The sequence below is a fragment of the Alexandromys fortis genome, unplaced genomic scaffold (assembly GCF_014885135.2).
Source record: "Alexandromys fortis isolate MF-2015 unplaced genomic scaffold, M_Fortis_MF-2015_v1.1 scaffold_227, whole genome shotgun sequence".
NCBI lineage: Eukaryota > Metazoa > Chordata > Mammalia > Rodentia > Cricetidae > Alexandromys > Alexandromys fortis.
The window spans coordinates 893,801-917,016 of NW_026068109.1; the positions used below are offsets into that span (position 1 = coordinate 893,801).

Below are 23,216 nucleotides of genomic sequence, written 5' to 3' on the forward strand. Positions count from 1 at the left end.
GATTCTTTTAGGTGGCTGATTTCTCAAAATTAACCTACAAAGGTAGATCCTGAAGATATGGTTTAACAATTAAGAGCTCTTGCAGAGGACTTCGGTTCAATGCACAGCCCCCCATCGCAAATACCAATCCTCTGTAACTTCAGTCCCAGGGAATCCGAAGTCCTCTTCTGGCCTCCACAGGCACACATGAAGACAAAGTGACAAAGTTAGTTTAGTAGACCAAAATCGATTTAAAAAAAAAAAAAATACTGCTTCTTCTTCCTCACCGCTTTCCCAGTCTCTTCTGTCCCCCCTCCCCCCCCCCCCCCCCCCCCCCCCCCCCTCCCCCTCCCTCCCCCCCCCCCCCCCCCCCCCCGGTTTCTTTCCTCTGTCCATTTACCCTGCTCTTTCCTCAACAACTCTTTTTACCCTCTCTTGGTCTCCTTTCTAGTTAGGCTTTACCCACACTTACTCCCATTATGTCCATTACAGACTAGGAGGATCTGCACTTGAGTGAGATATATGCGGTCTTTGTTTTTCCGAGTTTGGATCACATCGCTTACTATACTTTATAGATTGAAGCTGCAGGCGCGATTTTTGGGAGCTTACGGAAGTCTACAGGAATAACTTGGGAGGGTCAGAGAAGGACAAAGAACTGTCCACCTGAGTCAGGGAATAAAGGCTTCCTGCACCGGAGCGGCGCCTCGCAAGCCACCCCTGCTTGTCACGCCCACTCGGGGGCGCGCCCACACTGGATCAGCCAATCGTGTTCTTGCCGGGAAAAGGGGGCGGGGCAAGGATAACCCTCCCCCTAACAGAGGTTCCCGGTCTCGAGACAGGACTTCCGTCAGTTCTAGGGTTACTTCCGGCTCGGGGGACGTAATCGCGGCGGACAGCGTCAGTGGAGAAGCAGAGGACGGCTGCTGTCCGCTCGCGGCGGCGATGGCGGGGGGTGGCGAGAGCGACGCAGACGACGACGCGGCGGGGGCGGTGGGCGCGCCCCCTGCCATCGACTTCCCCGCGGAGGTCTCGGACCCCAAGTATGATGGTGAGACGGGGATGGCTCGCGCAGTTCCAGGGCTCGCTGTCCGCCTGGGTTCCCCCGCGCTAGTGGTCCCCGAGAGCCACCTGAGGCCCCAGGCCGCCTCGGTGTTCGAACTCGGGCCCAGACCTGGAGGGCACCGGGAGGCTGCGGACGGGCTGTCAAGGGTTAGGTCAATATTTATTCCAAGAGCCTCTACGATCTGCCCGCTTGTGGGCATTTATAGTCCTTGGCCTCCGTTCTGCACCACTGTCCAGAGGCCGCATTTCACTTCCACGCCCTGTTTTTTTTTTTTTTTTCGCCGCTGATTGTAATCTTTGTTCACTGCTAGTGGGAGACCTGCTTCGCGGATAACTAATGATTTCTCCTAGCGAGGCAGTGTGGGAACACTTATATTTTCTTGAGGCTTTTAACACATGTAAATCAAATTATGTAAGCTAAGGTAAGCGGTGTTAAAAAACATCCATGTAGGTCAAAGTTCTAGTATTCTACGAAGAGTGCAGAGGGTTGCTACCAGTTGCTTTGGCAGTGTTAAAAATGAAGTTGTGCTCTCGATAGTGGATACAGTGAGTAGTGTGCACACTTGCAGTTCAAACACTTAGAGGGTGAGGAAGGTAAGGCTGGAGGATCAGGAGTTGAAGGCCAGCCTGAGCTTCAGGTTGAGTTCCAGGCCACACTGCAGTACCTAAGACTGTGTCTCTAACAAAAAAGAATGATTGCAGCGGAGCAGGGACTGTTGCTCAGTGACAGAGGGGTGTTATAGGACGAGTGAGATTCTGGGTTCATCTTCCAGCATTCGAGGAGGTTTTAGCTGTATACTATCTCATAGAATAATTGCAAAGATTTACATATGAAGCTTGAAATAAGTATGTTGTAGCGGAGTTAAAGGTGTAAAACCAAATTCAGGTTTCCCCATTTTCATTCTTAAATACTTCCTGTAATTGACCACAATGAGAAACGAAAACAGACCATGCTGGTGACTCGGGTAGGCTTTATAGAGGACAGTTTGTAAGGTAACTTTTTAAATGGATATGCAGATTTTCCCAAACACCAAGTGGTATTTATTCTAACTCAGCAAAGAAAGCATATGTCATGGGACAGGTCCCAGCCGTAAACATGCAAGTCTGTCTTTTCTGTGACATGGTGATAAGGGTTTCTGCAAACCAGAGATTATTCTGGAAGGGAGTGATCTTGGACACGCTTAAAAACCTTTTTTCCTTCTTCTTTTTTTTTTTTTTTTTTGGTTTTTCGAGACAGGGTTTCTCTGTGGCTTTGGAGCCTGTCCTGGAACTAGCTCTGTAGACCAGGCTGGTCTCGAACTCACAGAGATCTACCTGCCTCTGCCTCCCGAGTGCTGGGATTAAAGGCGTGCGCCACTATCGCCCAGCTCCTTTTTTCCTTCTTCTGTTAATAATATTGTGCTGCTTACATATTGTCATTTCTTCTAAAGAGTGCCCAGAGTTAATTTTTTTAAATATATAAAGGTCTGTGGAACATGCAGTATCACCTTGAATAGGTGTAAGGCCAGTAGTTAAATGGCATTTCACGGGTAGTCTGGACGATTTGAAGAGGCCACACTGCTGGTTAATGAGAGAGTCAGAAAATTCAAAACCTCAATGTATCTTTGGCAGTTCATTGTAGGAATTCTAGAGCCAACAACAGTCTTGGACCTAGTTACTTTAGGTGCTGTGTATGGAACAGAATGTGTTAATGAGACTGTTTTCCAAGTCGTTTTCTTTCAGGCGTCACCAGTTTTTCAAAAGTATTCTCTTGGATTAATCTTTCAAGCTGGTTTAACCGCATGTGTGCGCGCTGTGCGCGCATACACACACACATACACACGCACACTTTTTTTTTTTAAATATTTATTATGTATACAATATTCTGTCTGTGTGTATATCTGCAGGCCAGAAGAGGGTAGCAAACTTCATTACAGATGGTTGTGAGCCACCATGTGGTTACTGGGAATTGAACTCAGGACCTTTGGAAGAGCAGGCAATGCTCTTAACCGCTGAGCCATCTCTCCAGCCCCACACTTTTTTTTTTTTAAACTGGGGATTGAATGTAGGGTCTTGAACAAGCCAGTCAAGTGCTCTGCCACTGAGTTACCCTCCCAGCCAGCCCTCTGTCATTAAGTTGCCTATTGAATTCACTGCTGCCCGGTCTGGTTTTGAACTTGCCTTTGCCTCCCAAGAAGCTGGCCTTAAAGGACTGTACCACCAGGCTTGGCCCTTCTCTTACAGATGGGCTCTGTGGAGCATGTTTTCCTGAGATTGAATCTGATTATCTCTTTCTTGTGTGTTTACCGACATCCTGCTGGCAAATGTCTGGAACTCTTAATTCAGCTGCACCTGCATCTGACTTCCTGCTACTTTTGAGAACTTGGAGTCTTTTCTGTTTTAGTTGTTTGCTCTTCTACTTGGGACTGAGACCAGGAAGTTGGAACTTTTTTTTTAAGTTGGAACTTTTTGGCTTCCCCCCGCACCCCCCCCACTAAGTCTATCTGTTGTTTATTGGCCTTTTAAAAGTTATTTTTAACTGTGTATATGCATGTGAATCTGTGTGGGTATGTGCATGTGCGTGCAGGTGCCTGCAGAGGCCAGAGGCATGGACTCCTCCTGGAGCTGGACTGACAAGCAGTTCCGAGTCTCCTGATGTGGGTGCTGGCAACCAAATCCTGTTTTCTTTTTAACTGCCAAGTCATCATACTAGCCTATATAGACCTTTTAAAAGTTGTTATTTTCTTAAATTATTTTATAGTATTTTACTAGCATTAGGGTTTCATGTATTCTAAGCTAGCCTCTAACTTGCTAGGCAGCCAAAGATAACCTTAAACTTTATGCACCTCTTGCCTCGACCTTCCCATTGCTGGAATCACAGGTACATAAGTGCGATTGTGTCTTAGTTTTATGTGCTGCTGGGGGCTGAACCCAGGGCTTTGTGTATGCTAGGCGAGCACTCTGTCAACTAAGCCAGAACTCAGCCATTTCTTAAGTTCTTTGTGTGTGGTGTATGTATTTTGTTTGGTTTTGTTTTTTAGTTTTTCAAGACAGCATTTCTCTGTGTGGATCTGGCAGTCCTGGAACTCACTCTGTAGATGAGGTTGGCCTTGAACTCACAGAGATTTGCCTGCTTCTGCCTCCCAAGTGCTAGATTAAAGACATACACCACCACTGGCCAGGCCTCTTAAGTTCTTAAAAATTGACTTGGTTATTTTTTTTTCATATTCAAAAGTGGAATTTTTATCTAGGCTGGTTGTGTAGCTCAAGCGGTAAGAGCACTTCATATCATGTTTGCAGCCCTAGAGCTAATCTAATTTTCATCCCCCCAAAAAAGACCTGAAAAATTAGACTTTCTCATTGCAGAAAAGAGGAAATAATAAGCATAAAGAAACCCAAAGTCATGGTGGCACTAACTAATCCAGCACTGGGGACAGAGACAGGAGGACTGCTATAAGTTTGAGGCCACCCTGGTCCTCCAGCTTTCAGCGTCAACTCAAATTCACCTCCAGAAAAATCTTACGTCTTTTTGTTGTTGTTAAGTATCTATATGTATGTGGTATGTGCGTTTGTGCGCATTCTTGTTCAATTGTGTGTGGGCTCAAGTGTCTTCCTCGTCACTTTCCACGCTGCACTGAAGTGTGCTCCCTCACTGAACCTGGAACTTGCAGACTTGGCTAGTCTAGCTAGCTGCGTTTCCTCAGGGGACCCCTGTGTCCTGTCTGAGGCACTGGGATTGCAGGGGGTGTTGCTGAACCTGCTTGACTTAATGTGGGTGCTGGGGACCCAAACTCAGGACCTGACGCTTACACAGTAGGCACATTATCCACTGAGCCATCTCCCCAGCCCCAGGAAACCTTTCCTAACCTGACTCACTGCAATTACGCTTTGACTCTGTTATCTCCCTTGGTTCCTTCATTCTCTTGTCTTAATTAAAGCATGCTATTTGTCATTATGAGACACGCTTACCAGTAATGTTTCCCCCTTCTTTTATTTTTAGAGTCTGATGTCCCAGCAGAACTCCAAGTGTTAAAAGAACCCCTCCAGCAGCCCACGTTCCCTTTCGTAGTGGCAAACCAGCTACTGCTCGTCTCCTTGCTGGAACACTTGAGCCACGTTCATGAGCCAAACCCGCTTCATTCACAACAGGTGTTTAAATGTGAGTAAGACTACATGGGTGTTGTTAAGTAAAGCTTGTAAAAAATACTGCCTCTAGTTGTGTTTCTGAGAAGCAGCTGGTGTATAGATAGTGGGTGCAAAATAAGTGTGAATGATTCCCCATTCCTTAAATTCATTTCAACTTTCCTTTGCGTAATTCCTTGTAAATATAAAATTGCATGTGATCCAATACGTTAAAAAATGGTTTTGCAGCAATAATATGATATTCATCTCATTCTTTAGCCTCAGGTGCTAATAATGTATCAGAGGCTGACCTTGAACTCCCCCCCCCCAAGTACTGGAGTACCGACGGTGTGCTAGCACACCTAATTTATATGATTCAACCCAGGGCTTCTTGTATACAGGCAGAGAATCTACCACCAACCCAGACACTGCCTCAGTCCCTGACTGAAAGACTGGAGGAGTTCCATACCACGCTCTTGAAAATGTTGAATTTTGTTTTTCCTGTTTAGGATATTTGTATTTTAGAAACGTGAGCTCCAAAGTTTGCAGAATTATATGTTATGGTTCCGGTTTTGTGTTATTGACCAAGACCAGCTTCTTTTTTTTTTTTTTTGACCAGCTTCTTTTTTTTTTTTTTCAAGACCAGCTTCTTTATCCTCAGCTGTAGATTCAAGTTCCTTTCCAAGCTCTAGATGTCCTCACTAAAGATAGATGTCTTTACGTGGTCTTCGAAAGTGGCTCGTTTGCAGGGCGGTGGTGGCACACATCTTTAATCCCAGCACTCGAGAGACAGAGACAGGTGGATCTCTGAGTTTGAGGCCAGCCTGGTCTACAAGAGCTAGTTCAGGACAGACTCCAAAGCTACAAAGAAACCCTGTCTCGAAAAACCAGAAAAAAAAAGTAGCATGTTTTAGTAGTTAAGGATATAATGTCATTTAAGTAAAGAAATGGACATGAAGAATGAGTAAAATATTTGCTAACAAATCTTTCATGGTGTGCTTGATGATGTTTGTGTGTGAGTGCGGGTACATGTGTGTTACTGCTTTCATGTGGAGGTCAGGGTGGCATTCAGCCGTTGGTTCTTCCTTCAACTGGGGATCAAGCTGAGTTTGACAGGTGTGCATGGGCAGAGCCCTCATGGCAGTATCTTCTATCTTGAATAAAGAGATCTCATACTGGAGCATGTAAGCAGCTTTGTGTGTGGAGGATGAGGCTTACAAAGGGGTGCTCCTAGCTCCAAAGTACTGCACTGCTGTGTTAGGTTCGTGGCTTCAAAAAGTTAGAATTTTACTATGAGAATCTTAACTTATAAAAAGCAGGTCTGTGTAGCATGAATAATAAAAACCCAGAGACAGATATTGGGGTTCAACCTCAAGATCAGAGAAGCAAAACAGCCAAACCACTAGAGAACTCTTACTGCCGTGAAATCATCAGGCTGAGAGAGAAGCCAGTTCCTGTCTCAGCTATCCTTACATTCCTCTCTAGTGTTGGGATTAAAGGCGTGCACTACCACCACCTGACCTCTGGCTAACTAGAGTGACTGCTAGGATTAAAGGTGTGTGCAACCACTGACTGGCCTATGCGGCTGACTAGTGTGGCTAGCTTTGCACTGACCTTCAGGCAAGCTTTATTTATTAAAATACAAATTAAATATCACTATAAATTTGTGTGCACAGAATTTTTGTTGCTGTTTTTCTTCTCTACACAAGGGTCTTACTCAGGGTATTGTGCATTCAAAGCTGGTACGATACCACTTAACTACACCCCCAGCCTGATGTTAGTGTAGTTTTGAATGCCATCTATTGAGCCTTTTTAGATGACTGAAATTTGAAACATGTATATTTTAGCTAGGTGTGGTGGTACATACCTGTAATCCGAGTGTTTGGGAGGTAGAAGCGGGAAGGTTACGAGTTCAAGGGTTAAGGCTCTCCTTTATTACATAACACGTTTGAGGTAAGCCTGAGCTAAATGAGACACTCTCTCACTGGGCAGGGTGCTATTTAATTTTTTCTTTAAAAAAGACCCTAATTTAATTTAGTAGTATGTTTGTTAGTTTGCAAAATTTTCCAAGAAAATGTTTTTGATGAGAGTTGGTTCATTGCCATGAGGATCCTCTATAGTTACCTGTATTCCTTTTTGGTTTGTTTTCTTCTGATGGTGCTGAGCATCAAACCCAGGGCTTCATAATGGTTAGCTTTTACTACTGAGGTACATCCTCAACCCTATCTGTTTCTCTTTTTATCTCCTCTTCCTCTTCCTTACCCCTTTCTTCTCCTCCTTCCCTCGCTCTTCTCTCTATCTTCTGTCTGCTGATTCTCTTTTCCCTCTCTCCTCCCTTTCTCCTCTCTTTCCTTCTGTCCCCTCTTCTTTTTTCCCGCCTTTCTCTCTGTCCCTTCCTCCCTCTTCTTTCTTTCCTTTTAAAAATAAAATTATTTTATATGTTTAGGGTTTTGCCTACATATGTGTCTGTGCGACATGTGGGTGCCTAGTGCCTGCCTGCAGAGGCCAGAGGATGGGCTGGAATCGAACCAAAGTCCTATGGAAAAGCAACCAGCACTCTTTCTCCTCCTCCTCTTCTTTCTTTTTTTCCTTCTCCTTCTCGTTCTCCACCTCTACCAATTCCCTCTCCTCCTTTTTCTTTTTTTCTTTTTGGTTTGTCCAAACAGGGTCTCTCTTTGGCTACTGTCCTAGAACTTGCTCTGTAGACCAGGCTGGCCTTTAACTCACAGAGATCTGTCTGCTTCTGCCTCCCAAATGCTGGGGTTAAAGGCAGGTTTTTTTTTTTTTTTTTAATAGTCTCATTGTGTATCCTTGGCTGGCCTGGAACTCACTGTGCAGATATGTAGACCAGGATGGCCTCATACCTCATACTCACAGAGATCCACCTTCCTCTGCCTCTTGTTTGAAAGGGTCAAAGATGTTCGCCAGCATACCTTCCCTACCCTTTCTTCTTTGTACCTCTCCCTGGCTTCTCCCCATTTTTCTTGTTCTCTCCCTCTTCCCCTGTTCCCTCTCCATCTTGACTTCTTTTTTTTCCTCTCCCTCCTGTTCCATTTCTGGTGTGGTGTGAGCCACCACACTTGATCCTGTCTGTATTTATGTACAAATTAAGGACATCTCTAGAGAAGCAACTTTTTCTGAGGCACCTGGTACACAGTCTGTATATCTATCTGCAATGTCCCCATTCCCCTTTGAAACAGGGTCTTGTTTAGCCCAGGCTAGCCTCAGACTTTCTGGGTGCTGATAGGTGACCGTGGACTGCAGATCCTCCTTTCTTACCAGCCTGCATGCTAGAGTCTTAGGTTTGTCCACCTTGCCCTGCCTGCTGTCAATTTTTCTAATAAGAGCTTATCATATTTTTTTATAGTACTCTGCCAGACTTTTATCAAGATGGGGCTGCTGTCTTCATTTACCTGCAGTGATGAGTTTAGCTCTCTGAGATTACACCACAATCGGGCCATCACTCATTTAATGAGGTCTGCCAAAGAGAGAGTCCGGCAGGTAAGCCCTCCCACGTGTGCTCTGTGTGACAAGTCAGCTTGAGTCTTCGAAGAACCATATGTGGGGGCTGATGAGATGGCTCAGCTGTTAAGAATACTTGCACAGGACCCAAGTTTGGTTTTTAGCATCTCCATGATGGTTCACAACCACTGGTAACTCTGTGGAGTGACCACCATGGGCACCAGGCACCAAATAAGGTAAGTACATGTAGGCAAAAACACTCATATATGTTAAATACATTAGAGAAGGAAGGAATGAAAGAAGGAAGGAAAGAACACTGTGCTTTGTAGGGTGTGTGGCTCAGTGGCAGGGCATTTGCCTATTGTGCCTAGTGCTGTGTTGTATTTCCAGGGCTAAAAACAAAACAAAACAAAAAAGCAGTAGAGAAAGAGAACTATATGTGTGTATATATATATTTGGGGGGGTTCAAGACAGGGTTTCTCTGTATAGTCTTGGCTGTCCTGGAACTCGCTCTGTAAACCAGCTGGCCTCGAATTCACAGAGATTCACCTGCCTCTGCCTCCTGAGTGCTGGGATTAAAGGTGTGTGCCACCACTGCCCAGTTAGACCTGTATTTTTTAAAGCATTACTTAATTTTAATTATATGAGTTGGTTCTTAAAAATAGAAACTTGGTCACGTTGACAGTATTAGTTCTTATTACCATTTTATGGGTGCTGGGGGAAAATGGAAGAAAATAGCCAAAACCCTATAACCTCATGAAGCTTATATTCTTTTTTTTTTTTTTTTTTATTTTCGAGACAGGGTTTCTCCGCAGCTTTTGGTTCCTGTCCTGGAACTAGCTCTGTAGACCAGGCTGGCCTCGAACTCACAGAGATCCGCCTGCCTCTGCCTCCCGAGTGCTGGGATTAAAGGCGTGCGCCACCACTGCCCGGCTTGAAGCTTATATTCTGATGCAGGGGGCAGTAACAATAGGCAAAATCAAAACAAATGTGGATGGCACATAGGTAGTGAAGGCGATCAGGGAGTGCTGGATCATGTGACTGCCAGGTACAACAGCCATGGCAGTCCTGCCTGGGAAAGTGGTCAAGCCCAGAGCTGAGAGACAGTCACCTGCAGGGATTTCAGGAGGGGGATTTCAGACAGAGGCACGTGTTAGCAAGTACCCTTGCTGGGTGTGTGCTGGGGGTAGTGTGCTGCTCAGTTCTGCAAGGCTGCCTTGCATCTAGGTGGAGCAGGTAAAGGGGGGAGTGGAAGAGCATGGGGAGGGACTGTGGAGGTGTGGGATTGTTCCCTCCCCTCTCCTTCCTCACTGAATCCATTACAGGGGCAACAGGCAGGGCAGTAGCAGCAGTACTATTGCCTGCTACTGTTTCCTTCTTTACTCTTTTTTTTTTGGACAGAATCTCACCCTGTAGCCCAGGCAGTTTTAGAACTCTGTGTAGCCCATGCTGGCCTCAAATTCTCCACACTTAGGCTTGAAGCCTTCTAAGTGATGGGATTACAAATATGAGTCATCATGGCCAGCTTGGAGTAGGATCTCGAGACCATTTGAATGGACACAGGAGTGGATACTGGAAACATTGCAGGATTTTAAGCAGAAGAACATTTTAACATGTTCACACCTGCTACTGTGATGGAAGTAGATGGAGAGGCTCAAGAGCAGGGAGGCAGGTGCAAGGATATGGGCAAAAAGATGGGGTGGCTGCAAATGGGGTGGTAGCTGTGGGGATGAGAATAGTCGATTTCTATATAGATTTTTGAAGCGAGTTGGTTTTTACTCATGGAGCTCCTTACAAAAACGTTCTCAGCTCTGAAATATTTTAACCATAAACTGTTAAGTAATACTAAAATGTTTTCAAGCTGGACATGTGGCTCAGTCCTGTAATCCCAGGACTCAGGCAGAGGCAAGAGGATTGCTGCAAGTTTGAGACTAGCTTGGTTTACATGGTGACTTCTAGGCTAGCCACGACTACATCAGTACCCTGTATCAGAAACAACAACAAAAGCAAGGAAAGGTTATTCTTATCCTGATGGCTCTCGTTTGAAATTCAAGCACCCAACAGGTTGTGGCGAGAAGATTCAGTCCAAGGCCAAGTTTTGCTATATAGTAAACCAGTTTCACAAAAAGCGTAGTAAATAAGTAAAATGCTAGACCATGGTCTTGTTTTAGGTATGTGAGTATTTGGATTATTGTGATGTTGAATTTGATTCCTTGCTTGTCAGATGTTTCAAATGGTTCTTAGAGATCATTGTTTTGGTTTTAGGATCCTTGTGAAGATAAATCTTACATGAAGAAAATCAGGTATGTATCCAATACTTTTCCACAAACTAAACTAAATTAAAAGAAATCAAAATATTTTATAAATGTTTCTTGCTGGGCAGTGCACACACTTTTAATCCCAGCACTCAAGAGGCCGAGGCGATTGCTGTGAGTCATTAGTGAGCTTTTTCTTTCTTGCTGAGAGGCAGGGTCTTCAGTAGCGATCGCTTCTGTCCTCTTTCTGCTGTGTCTAAAGCCTTGCTGCCGATTGCTGCTGGGATACTGATTACTAAATGCAATGAGCCCTCTTGCTATTTTTATTACACCCTTAATTCACCTAGCCATTTTCTTCCCATGGGAAATTAGAAATGTCCTTTTAGCTGATTCTGTCTACCTTGCAGTTTACTGATCAATGAGTCCCAGCAGGTTGGCAAAACAGTGTGTACGGTTGATGGACACATCTTCATATTGATGCTCTGTTTGTACTTTCCTTTTAGATCCAGGGAGATAGCTTTTGAAGCACAGACCTCACGCTACTTAAACGAATTTGAAGAGCTTGCCATCTTAGGAAAAGGAGGATATGGAAGAGTGTACAAGGTTTGTTTTATTTTGTTTTGTTTTGTTTGCTGTTAGCTCATTTTAACCTATTATGCAGTAAGTTGTGTATTTTGAGAAGTTATTTTCATTATTATGATTAGAAGTACACATAGATTCCTAAACTCATGTGTTATCATTTCCATTTATCATTTATCATTTGCAGGCAGTTAATAGGGGACACTGAAAACCAACCCATCTGGAGCCATCCTCACCCCAGGAGATCTGACCCAGCCCTTGTCTGTTCTCTGGGCACACTCTCCCCTGTCTTAGCTGGGGTTTCTGTGGCTACAACGAAACACCACGGCCAAAGAACAAGTTGGGGAGGGAAGGGTTTATTTATTTGGCTCACACTTCAGCATTGCTGTTCATCACTGAAGGAAGTCAGGGCTGATACAGAGGCCGTGGAGGGGAGCTGCTTACTGATTGCTTTCCATGGCTTGCTCAGCCCACCTTGTCGAACTCAGAACCAGCAGCCCAGGGATGGCACCATCCACAACGGTCTGGGCCCTCCCCCATTGATCACTAAAAGAGAAAATACCTTACTACTGGATCTCATTGGGCATTTCCTCAGCTGATGCTCCTTCCTCTCCAATGACTCTAGCTTGTGTCAAGTTAACACACGAAACCACCCAATACATATAACAACATCAAAGAACAAACAATAAAAATATAGTTTAAGAATATTTTCAATTTAGTGTTTTCAACCCATAGGTTAAAGATTATTCAGCAGAATGGTAAGGAATTGGCCTTATTCAAATTAGAAGTTGAAACTTGAAAACAATGTGCTGAGCCGGGTGGTGGTAGCACACACCTTTAATCTCAGCTCTTGAGAGGAAGAGGCAGGCAGATCTCTGTGAGTTCGAGGCCAGCCTGGTCCATAGAGTGAGTTCCAGGACAGTCAGAACTAAAAAAACAAAAACCAAAAAGAAGCTGTGCTGCAGCAGATACACCGCAGTTGGTAGCGCTCTTGCCTGGTATGCTCAAATCCCTGGGCCTGACCACCAGCACCACACAAACCCACAGTGTATGCCAGGACACACAACAGGAGGATCAGAAGTTTAGAGTCATCCTTGGCTACATATGAGCTTGAGGCCAGCCTGGGCCACCTGAGACCCGGGCTCAGAAAGAATGAAAAAGTTTGCATTACTGAAAACATGCTGCTCTTCCATCTGGGACTGTGCGTACACCTGTGCTAGCGTTCCACATCTTAGGCCGCAGCCTGGGCTTGGACAGTTTAGTTTGCCAAGGTCCTGCTCCAGAAGACTAGGGCTGATTCCCCCTTGTGGGAAAAATGGCTTAAGCCTTATTTGATCTTTGGCGGTTTGGGTTATCAAAGTTCACATGATGTAAATTCCTTTATTCGCTTGGATTTGTGATGGAATTTAATACTTTTCTTTCTTCTGGCTCTTTAGGTCCGGAACAAACTAGATGGTCAGCATTATGCAATTAAGAAAATCCTGATTAACAGTGCAACGAAAACAGACTGTATGAAGGTGCGATTTTGGACGAGTGTGTGCAGGTTCACACGCAGTTTGTGTGTGAGGGTGTCAGTGCCATGCGTGCTTGTGAGTGATGGTCCTTAGGCAATTTCCAGTCAAGGTCTCCCACTATACTGCAGCTGCTCACTAAGTGAGCCCAGGGGTCCTCATCTCAACCTCCTCAGGGTTGGGATTACAGGCATGGGACGTGCCCAGTCCTTTATTATTATTATTATTATTATTATTGTAAATTCTGACCATCAAACTCAAGTCTTCCTCCTCGGCATATTGAGCACTTTACTGGCCAAGCTATCTCCCTAACGCTGAAAGTGGAGTTTCAGAAAATGATTTGAGCTGGCCCAGGCATGGTGGTGCTAAGCAGAGGTAGGAGGATTGGCTCAAGGTCTGCCTGTGTTATGAAACAAGTTGCAGGCTAGACTGGATGTCTCAGATCCAATCATAAAACCCATCAAAAAATAATATGATTTGAGCTAGACTTGCCACATGAACCAGAAGTCTAAACTCTACTGGGAAGGTGAGATGGGATCATCACTTGAGACTAGCCAGGGCTATATAATAAAACCTCATTGTTAAAAAAAAAAAATGGGGGAGGATGCCTAGCAAGTCAGGTATGTAATCCCACTTCTCAGGGTGAGGCTGGAGAATGGAAAATTCCAGGTCTACCAGGGCTTCAGAGTGTAAGACCTTTTCTCAAAAAGTAGCGGGGAGGCTGGGGATAGAGCACGGAGCAGGAGTGCTTGCCTCCGCGTAAAAGGCTCTCGTTCTGCTATAGTAAGAGAGAGGGCAGCCCAGGAGGGAGTTAGGAGGGACACAATGGTTGTGTGATTTGTTTTGAAAAAGTTAGATCTGCATTTATACATATTTATTTGCTAAATAGTAGATTTTATCAGTAAACATGAAAACTAAATTTTTATTTGATGTAATTTTAAAAGTTTTATATTTTTTTATTTTATTTCATGTGTTTGTTTTATTTTTGAGATTATGTCTCCTACGTAGACCAGGCTCGCCTCAAACTCAGCCTGCCTCTGTCTCCCAAACGCTAAGAATAATTCATGTGACAGACTGTGTACATAACTGTACATGAATGTGTGCCCACAGTGCTTGTGTGGGGTCAGAGAACAACTCATGGGAGTTGGTTCTCTTCCTTCTACCATGTGGATCCCAGGCACCGGATTCAGGTTATCAGGCTTGGCAGCACAGTGCCTTTGTCTTCTGAATGGTTTCACTGGTGAGAAATTAATTTTCCAAGTACTTGGTTACCATACCTTGCAGCTTTTTCCTTGAAAGAATAGGTCTCGTACAGGACCATCTCTTAGAGACATGTTGTGTGGTCCTGGATAAATTTCCTTCTCTTCCACCTCATGGTGTCTCTGTCTAAATAACAGTGACAACCCCATCATGGCACAGCTGTCACCCCAGTGCTCAGAATCCTGAGCAGGAGGAGCCACCAGGCTGTGCGGCATTGTGAGTCTCTATCAAAACAAACATAGAAGCAAACAAAACCACTTCCCAGAGGCTGGGGTGAAGTTCAGTGGAGAGAGGTTATGTAGCATGCTCAAGGCTCTTAGATTCTCAGCAGCATTTTAGAAAAGGAGAAAAGATGAAGATGAGACAATCGGAGGAAGACTGGTGGTCTTGCTTGGCTACAGTGGGGAGGGATGCAGGAATCAAATGAAGTATCAGGACATGACGTAGATGTGGAGTTGTTGGAACAATTGCTGTTTGGCTGGGCATGAAGGTGCCTGCCTTTAAGAGGCAGGATTCAGCCCATGAGAAGCAGAGGCAAGATGAGCTCTGTGAGTTTGAAGCCAGCCTGAGTTACACAGTGAGGTCCAGGACAGCCAGTACTATATATAGAGAGATCCTGTCTCAAAAATAACAACAAAAAATTACTGTTTGTCTTACACAGGATTGTTCCTATTATTTCTATGTAGTTCATTTTCTTATCTAGAAGAGTTACTATTTTTCTTCCAGGGTGAGTTGTATTGGTAACCAATAGCCAATAAAAAGCAGTTCTAATTTTGTTTAGGTGCTCCGAGAAGTAAAGGTTCTGGCAGGTCTCCAGCACCCCAACATTGTTGGCTATCACACTGCGTGGATAGAGCACGTTCATGTGGTTCGGCCACAAGGTAAGTTGCTTTTGATTTCATTTATGTATTTTTTTTTTCTTGGAGAGGGGTTGTTTTTAGAGACAGGGTTTCTCTGTATAGCCCTAGCTGTTTTAGAACTCCCTATGTAGAACAGACTGATCTTGAACTCACAGAGGTCTACCTGCCTCTGCTTCCTGAGTGCTGGGACTAAAAAGATTGTGCCACTATACCCAGCTTTTTTAAAAAGACTCGTTTTTGTTGTTGTTGTTTTGTTTTAGATGGGATTTCTCTATGTAAATGTCCTGGATGTCCTGGAACTCACTTTGTAGACCAGGCTGGCCTCAAACTTACAGAGATCCACCTGCCTCTGCCTCCCAAGTACTGAGATTAAAGGCATATGCCACCACTGCCTGGCTAACAAAGACTTTCTAAGTTTTACTTTACTTTTTTGAGACAGAATCAGTATAGCCCTGGCTAACCTTGAACTCATGGAGACCTACCTGCCTCTACCTCCCAAGTGTGGGGGTTAAAGACAGTGCCACCACATCTACTGCCTAGCTTATTTACTTTTAATTGTGTGTATAAGTATGTTTCTTTGTGGGGGAATGTACACACATGCTTATTGGTGCCCTTAGAGTCCAGAAGAGGGCATTGGATTCCTGGATCTGGAATTACTAAGTTGTCAGCTACCTGAAGTGGGTGCCAGGAACAGAAGTTCGGTTGTCCTCTGCAAAAGCAATATATGCTCTTAACTGCTGAGCTGTCTCTGCAGCCCTTGAGTTGGTTTTTTGAGACAGGGTTTTACTATGTAGTCCTAAGTAGCCTGGTATTCTCTCCATGCTGGCCTCAGACTTCCTGTAGTTCTTCTGCCTATGCTCCTAGAGTGCTAGGGTTGCCAGCATGCCAGCATTCTTGGCTAAGGGAAGTAATGTTTGTTGATACAGATTGATCATCCCTAGGCTAAAACTTGAAAATCCAAAAAGTTCCCAAATCTGAAACTTTTAGAACCTCATAAAAGTTTTGATGAAAGTTTCTGTCCCACCAGGTCCCACAGCCATTCAGTCCTAAATAAACACACAGAGGTTTATATTAATTATAAACTGTTTGGCCTATTGCTTAGGCTTATTACTTATTGGCTGTTACTACTTAAATTAACCCACAACTTTGATCTATATTTAGCCATGTGGCTTGGTAACTTTTCTTAGTGAGGCATTCTCATCTTGCTTCCTCTGCATCTGGCTTGCAACTGCATCTTTGCCTTTTCTCTTCTCAGAGAAGACCTAGTCTGGTCACCTGCCTGTACTTCCTGCCTGGCTACTGGCCAGTCCGCATTTTATTAAACCGATATGAGTGACAAATCTTTACAGTGTACAAGAACATTATCCCACAGCATAAAAGCACACTTTTTTTTTTTTTTTTTTAAGTTTTAGGATGGGAAAGCCCTCTGGTATTCTGTACATACATTCTACAAAATCTGAAGAGCTTTGGTCTCCACCTACTACTATGTGTACTCAATCTGTGCATGAATATCTAGTGAGCTTTTGTTCTTGAGCCAAATCTGCCCTGTCTTTGCATACACAGGTGGAGAATGGTTTTGTTTTTATTTACTTTAAATTTTTTTTGAGACAAGGTCTATACTGTTAACAAGCCCAAATTAGTCTCAAAATTAATTAGCTCAAATTGGCCTTTAAATCAAGATCTTATCTCAGCCTCCTGAGGACTGAGATTACAAGCGTATGCTTGTACACACACAGCATTAATTTCTTCTTAGTTTTGGTTTTGCTTTTTTGTCAATGCTGAGGATTAAAGATGCTAGGCAAGCAGTCTCCTATTGAGCTGTGTCCACAGCCCCAGGTTTTTTACTTTTAAATCATCAGAAAGAGGGGCTTGGAGATGGTTCAGTTGGTAAAAATGCCTGCCATGTCAGCAGGAGGACCTGAGTTTGGATCGCTAGAAATCATGCAAACACACTGCAGTGTGCATCCCCAGTCCTAGCACTGGGGATCCCTGGAGACCATAGGCCGGCCAGCCTCTCCAAGTTGATGAGGTCCAGATTCAATGAGAGACTTTGGATCAAAAAAGAAGGTAACGAATGAAAGACAATAAATAAGACATTGATCTCTGTTCTCCATAGGCAAGTATAGCACACATGCACACTAACACCCACATGCACAGGTGCATACACTCACATAAAGCCACGTGTCACCATACAGACACAACACATGAATGCAAGGAGCTGGCAGAAGAATATTTTATGGAAAAAAGTATGAAATTCAAATTATAGTTTAATCAAATTTATTAGAAGATGAACTTATTTTAAAGATTTATTTTGAGTGTATGTATGCTTATCATGTGTATGCAGTGCCCATGGAAGCCCAAAGAGGACTTCAGATGTCCTGAAACTGGATGGAGTGACCAATGTTTGTAAGCTGCCTGATGTGGGCGCTGGGAACTGAATTCAAGTCCTCAATGGGAGCAGCAAGTGCCCTTCATTGCTGAGCCATCACTCTGGCCCCAGCTTACTCACCTCTTGCCTGGAGTTGCTTTTCACCACAGCAGAACTACGTCTGAGTCCATGAGTCCTTCAACCTACTGTTTACTCTCAGATCTCTAGAACCATGGTGATCTCAGTTACTGGGACTGTCTCTGCAGTTACTGTGGTGTCTCCATTTCTTAGACTCACTATGCTCCTTTTGACTTGCAGCTTCATGGGTGCCGTCTGTCTGTTTTAGCCCTGAATTTGACTGTACATTGAACATCATGGCTACTTACAGATGCGTACAGCTGTTTGTGTTTATTTCTGTTTGGCAGGCAGAGCTCCCATTCAGCTGCCCTCTCTTGAAGTGCTAGCGGAGCACGAAGGGGACAGGTATGTGGATTGATGTTACTTGTGCACATAAACCATTGTTTTCTGTCACCTGCAATGGCTTGCTTTTGTCACTGCTACTAGGAACTTGGGAGGGGTGTTGACTTACTTTCTGCTTATTTTCTCTCTGCTTTCTTTTTTTTTGGGGGGGGAGGGTGGGAAGGTTGTTGTTGTTTTGTTTTGTTTTTGTTTTTCGAGACAGGGTTTCTCTGTAGCTTTGGAGCCTGTCCTGGAACTAGCTCCAGTAGACCAGGCTGGCCTTGAACTCACAGAGACCCACCTCCCTCTGCCTCCCAAGTGCTGGAATTAAAGGCCTGCACTGCCACCACCCGGTTTTCTTTTCTTTTTTTTTTTTTTTTATCCTTTCATAATTGTGTTTATTTTCCCTACAAAATACTAAATTACTTTCTCCTGTGACAGTTGTATTCACTTGACTTGACTTATTTGGTACAGGGTCTTGCTGTGCAGCTCAGACCTGTTTGAGCCCAGGCTAGCTTCAAATCCTCCTTCCTCAGCTTCCCGGGTCTTGGGATTATAGGTGTGGACCACCATTTCTGACCCTCCATTAATACTTTAAATCATAGTTAATGCTAGACATATTTGGTACTCTTTTTTAAAATTTAAGACAGAGTTTTATGTAGCCCAAGCTTGCCTAGAACTAGCTGAGGAAAACCTTGAACTACTGATCTCCTTCCTTCAGTTCCCAGTGCTTTGTCACTGAGAACTGAGATTACAGGCTTCTGCCAAAAAGACCTGCCTGGTGCTATTTATTTAGACATTTGAACGGTTCATCCTGCTTAAAAGAATGGTTTAGATACTCTCGCCATTTATGTTCACTTTTGTGTTACTGTATTTTTACTTCTAGAGATCAAGGTGTCAGAGATAATGAAAGCAGCTCATCCATTATCTTTGCTGAACTCACTTCAGAAAGAGAAAAACCTCTTGGCAAATCTGACATTAAAAATGAGAATAACAACCTGGTGGGCTACACTGCTGATTTAGTGATCAGGAACAGCAGTGAATTCGGGTCGTCCGTTGAGCTCCAAGATAATGGCTTGACCGATTTGTCTATCGGACCAATTGTCAAGCGTCATCTGCCGCCGGGGCATAACTCGTACTTGGAAGGGAATTCTACATCCACAGATGAGTCTTCCGAAGGCCATTTGAGCCTGCTGGAGCAGACAGAGGTAACATGCTTTCCCAGATCCTGCTGGGGTGTTCACTCACCGCTGTGTCAGGGGTTTGCCTGTGTGTAGCCTCCTTCTTCCTCGGCAGACTTCCAGTGGTGCTGCATCTTTCCTTGTGGTTTTCTTCTGTTTATCTCAGGACTTACTGTGCTCCCATTAGCTGTATGGTATTTCTCAGGTTTGGGTCCCCCATCTCCTCCTGCACACAGGGTTTCACGCAGCCCAGTCTGACTTGGAACCGAGCTGTGTAGTCACAGATGACCTTGAACTTCTGATCCTCCTGCCCCCACCTCTAGAATGCTGGAATTCTAGGTGTTAATGCAGATCTGAAAATCAAGCCCAGGGCTTTGTGCTTGCCAGCAACACACTACTAACCCATTCCGGCCCTGCTGTAGCCTTAGCCTTGGTAGTTAGCTTTCCTCATTCACTTAGCTGCTAGTAACCTTTTACTCATCTTCCCGTTGACCAGTGCATCCCTACCTATTCTCAATGGTGTGCCCTGCCTGAAGTTGGAAGCTTCATTCACCATCTCTTTCTAGTACATGCTAGCATTATACCATAAATATATACATATATTCATGCAGAACGATTTTATATTTTTGGAGTGTGACTTTTGGTGACTCCTGTAAGATTACTAGGTCAGTTGTCAGCAAACTTTTACTGTGCTAAGTTTGCTAATATGTGTGTCAGACTCTCATCAGTATTGTTAGCATTTAGAGAACCAGAACATTAGGAGCTGGAGGGACAGTTCAGTTGTAAAATGCTTGCCATGTAAGCCTGACCTGAGTTTGATCCCCAGAACTTATATAAAAGTTTGGGTGTGGTGGTGCATACTTGTAATCCCATACTTTTAATGCCAGCGCTGGGGAGGTGAAGAGAGGTGAATCCCTGGCCAGCTAGTCTATCCTAACTGGTAAACCCTGCCACCCCAGTGAGAGACCCTGTCTCTAAAAACAAGATGGACAGCTCCCAAGGAACAACACCTGAGGTTGAATTCTGGCCTTCACGTAGAAATGCATCTTGTATACACACATGAACATCCACAGACCCCCCATGCATGCACACACAAAACTTGAACATTAATGGAGTCTACATGACACATAACAATCTGTCAGAGTAGGGCTGAAAATCTGTTTGTACCAAAATAATTCTTACGAAAGAATGTGTGTGTGTGCGCGTGCGTACTTTTTTCTTAAGGGAACATTTTCCTTAATGCTGAATCCAATCGTCTGCCATCAGCTTAATGTTCTCTCTTTAGCCAGACACTGTGCTCAGCTTGACCTTAGCTTAGGCTTGTCCCACTAGCTCTTGAAACTTAAATATCTATTTATTTCAATCTATGTTCTTGTTAGCTCATCTCTCCATACTGCTCATGCTGCTTCCTCCACCCTGACTTGTGACTCTGCCTTCTTCCCAGAGTTTTCTCTGTCCAGAAGCTATTGGCTGTTCAGATTTTTATTATATCAATCACAAAACATTTTCACACAGTGTACAAATATCTAACAACAAGACACAATGTAAAGAGGCCAGCTGTCTTAGTTACTCTTTTATTGCTGTGATAACACCCTGACCAAGGCAACTCACAGAAGAAAAAGTTATTTGGGGCAAACAGTTTTACGGGGTTGGAGTCCAGGACCTTCATGGCAGGGAGCACGTTGGCAGGCAGGCAGGCAGGGTGTTGGAGCAGTAGCAGGGAGCTCGGCTTTTTTTTTTCTTTTAAATAGATTTTTTTTTATACACTATATTCTGATTACCATTTCCCCTCTGCCAACTCCACACCCACCCATATGCATACCCTTTCTCTTTCTCTCTCTCAGAATACAAACAGGCCTCTAAAAAAATAATAATAGGCTGGGTGGTGGTGGCACACACCTTTAATCCCAACACTCTGGAGGCAGAGGCAGGCGGATCTCTGTGAGTTCGAGGCCAGCCTGGTCAACAGGAGCTAGTGCAGGATAGGCACTAAAGCTACAGAGAAACCCTGTCTCAAAAAACCTAATAATAATAATAATGATGATGATGATGATGTAACAAAATGAAAATAAGCAAATCAGAATAGGTTACTTAGGTTTCCTGCATGCAAAGCAAGCACTTTACCCACTGAGCGGCATCTCCAGCCTCAGGCTACACTGTGACTCCTGTAGGAGACTCTAGGCCACAGTTAGTCATGGTGTTTGACCTAGAGTGGGCCAGTATTTGTTGACAAATGAAGATGGTGCGACTTGGCAGATGGGCGCATGCTGTGTATCCTCCAGGTTCGGTACCACCTGATGTTGCACATCCAGATGCAGCTGTGTGAGCTCTCCCTGTGGGACTGGATAGCCGAGAGGAACAAGCGGAGCCGGGAGTATGTGGATGAAGCTGCCTGTAAGTACCATCTGTAAATCTGTTTCTTTCCGTATTTTTCAAAACCAGCTGTGAGTTTGACAATTATCTGTGATAAAGTGTTTGTTGGTATTGATGATGGTTGATGTTAGTAGTCAGGTTGACGGGGTTTAGAATCACCTGGATTTGTCCTGCCACACTGACTGTGACCTTGAACTTGATTTTTCTCCCTTGAGTTGCTTCTCTCAGGGTACTTTATGATGGCAGCAGGAAAAGAAACAAAGACCATATTTAAATAGTAATATAGAGTTTAGGCCAATGATTTTGGATAGACTGTTTTTGGTATTTTATGTGCTAAAATGCACGTATTTGTGCGGGTGCATGCACATTTGCATGTTGTGGAGACCAGAGGTTGATTTTAGGTGTCTTCCTCAGTCATCCCCTACCTTATTTTTGGGACTGTGTCTTCACTAACCCTACAGCTCACTGATTTGTCTGGGTTGGCTGGCCAATGAGCTCCAAAGTTCTGCCTGTTTCAGAAAAGTAACCGACAGGTCCTTCCAAAACAGTAGTGTCCTTAGAGATGAGAAAAAACTGAATAGTTGTGTCCATCCAGAGGAATTATGGGAATGACGGTTGGGATTGAAGACATAAATCAGCCATGCCTGCCCTTGCTTTGAGTGAGCTCTTACTGTAGCAGTTGTGGTTGGGGGCTCATACCTTCCAGCCCAGGACTCGGGTTGAAATCAAAGGCTGTCCTGAGTTCCAGGCTACAGTATGAGACTCAACATGACAGAAAAAGGGTTGGTGAGGAGACTCAGTGGTAAGTGGGCTTCTCCTCTAAGCCTGAAAATCTGAGGTGGATCCCTTGGAGAAAACTGAATCCACAAGTTGTCTCTGACCTTCACACCTGCTTTTGGCACATGGATGCATGTGGCACATGTATATAATTCATACACATAATTTAATATATATGTGTGTGTGTTTATATGTGTGTGTACACATAAGTAAGGATTTAAAAATTAAAAGCACAACCCCTCCTCCTATTACCATGTTACTGAACTTGTTAGGGAAAGTTTAGACTGTATTCTTCATTATCCAGTCATTTTTAGCAGATCTGACAAGTGATGGATAGAAACTTCTGCCTTGAACAGAATTTATCTTCCCCCACTTCCTTTTTGAGACAGGGTCTTACTGTGTAGCTCAGGTTGGTCCTCTTGTTACAACCTCCAGGTGTTACAGGATTATAAACCCGAGCTGCTGTGCCTCGGTAATTTGTGTTTTCTTACTCCAGTGTTTGTAATAATGTCTTAATCCAGTGTGGCCCAGGACAGTAAGTAAATTAGCCTTTGACACCAGCGTATTAAGAGCCAAAGAAGACTGGAGCTGTAATTTGGTCACTCAATGCCTGGTAATTGTTTAGAAAGTCGCTAGCAGTTCCTGGCTGAGCTTAGTACCTTTTTGGAAACATGGTGTCAGCATTGACTGTCAGTCTGTGATGTTTTTTCTTTGCCAGCAAAGAATCCTTCTTCCTTAATTCTATGTTTTAGACCATTTTGGAGTGTTTGAATGTTGAAGTGTCTAAAATTAATTGTTGAGAACATTTAACATTTAAATGTTAATGTCATTTAATGAGTTCAGAGAAATAGGGATAAGAAACCGGTTGTTTGTTCTTAAATTCCAGGTCCCTATGTTATGGCCAGTGTTGCAACAAAAATTTTTCAAGAATTGGTGGAAGGTGTCTTTTACATACATAACATGGGCATTGTCCACAGAGATCTGAAGGT

The 23,216-nt window shown here is 44.0% G+C and overlaps 1 protein-coding gene across 2 annotated transcripts in view; it reads left to right on the forward strand.

Annotated features, from left to right (window-relative positions):
* The first annotated feature begins 831 nt into the window (after nucleotides 1-831).
* Eif2ak1 (eukaryotic translation initiation factor 2 alpha kinase 1) overlaps nucleotides 832-23,216 on the forward strand; it is a 37,087-nt gene continuing 14,702 nt past the window's right edge. Inside the window, exons 1-11 of one of the 2 annotated variants that reach the window (XM_050124426.1) lie at nucleotides 832-1,027; nucleotides 5,021-5,179; nucleotides 8,510-8,643; nucleotides 10,870-10,907; nucleotides 11,363-11,462; nucleotides 12,875-12,955; nucleotides 14,991-15,090; nucleotides 17,863-17,920; nucleotides 18,783-19,104; nucleotides 21,360-21,471; nucleotides 23,114-23,214. In XM_050124426.1, coding sequence (XP_049980383.1) covers nucleotides 922-1,027; nucleotides 5,021-5,179; nucleotides 8,510-8,643; nucleotides 10,870-10,907; nucleotides 11,363-11,462; nucleotides 12,875-12,955; nucleotides 14,991-15,090; nucleotides 17,863-17,920; nucleotides 18,783-19,104; nucleotides 21,360-21,471; nucleotides 23,114-23,214 — 1,311 coding nt within the window. In that variant the 5' untranslated portion in view covers nucleotides 832-921. The remainder of the gene's footprint in view (nucleotides 1,028-5,020; nucleotides 5,180-8,509; nucleotides 8,644-10,869; nucleotides 10,908-11,362; nucleotides 11,463-12,874; nucleotides 12,956-14,990; nucleotides 15,091-17,862; nucleotides 17,921-18,782; nucleotides 19,105-21,359; nucleotides 21,472-23,113; nucleotides 23,215-23,216) is intronic. The other variant, XM_050124427.1, reaches the window with a different exon arrangement.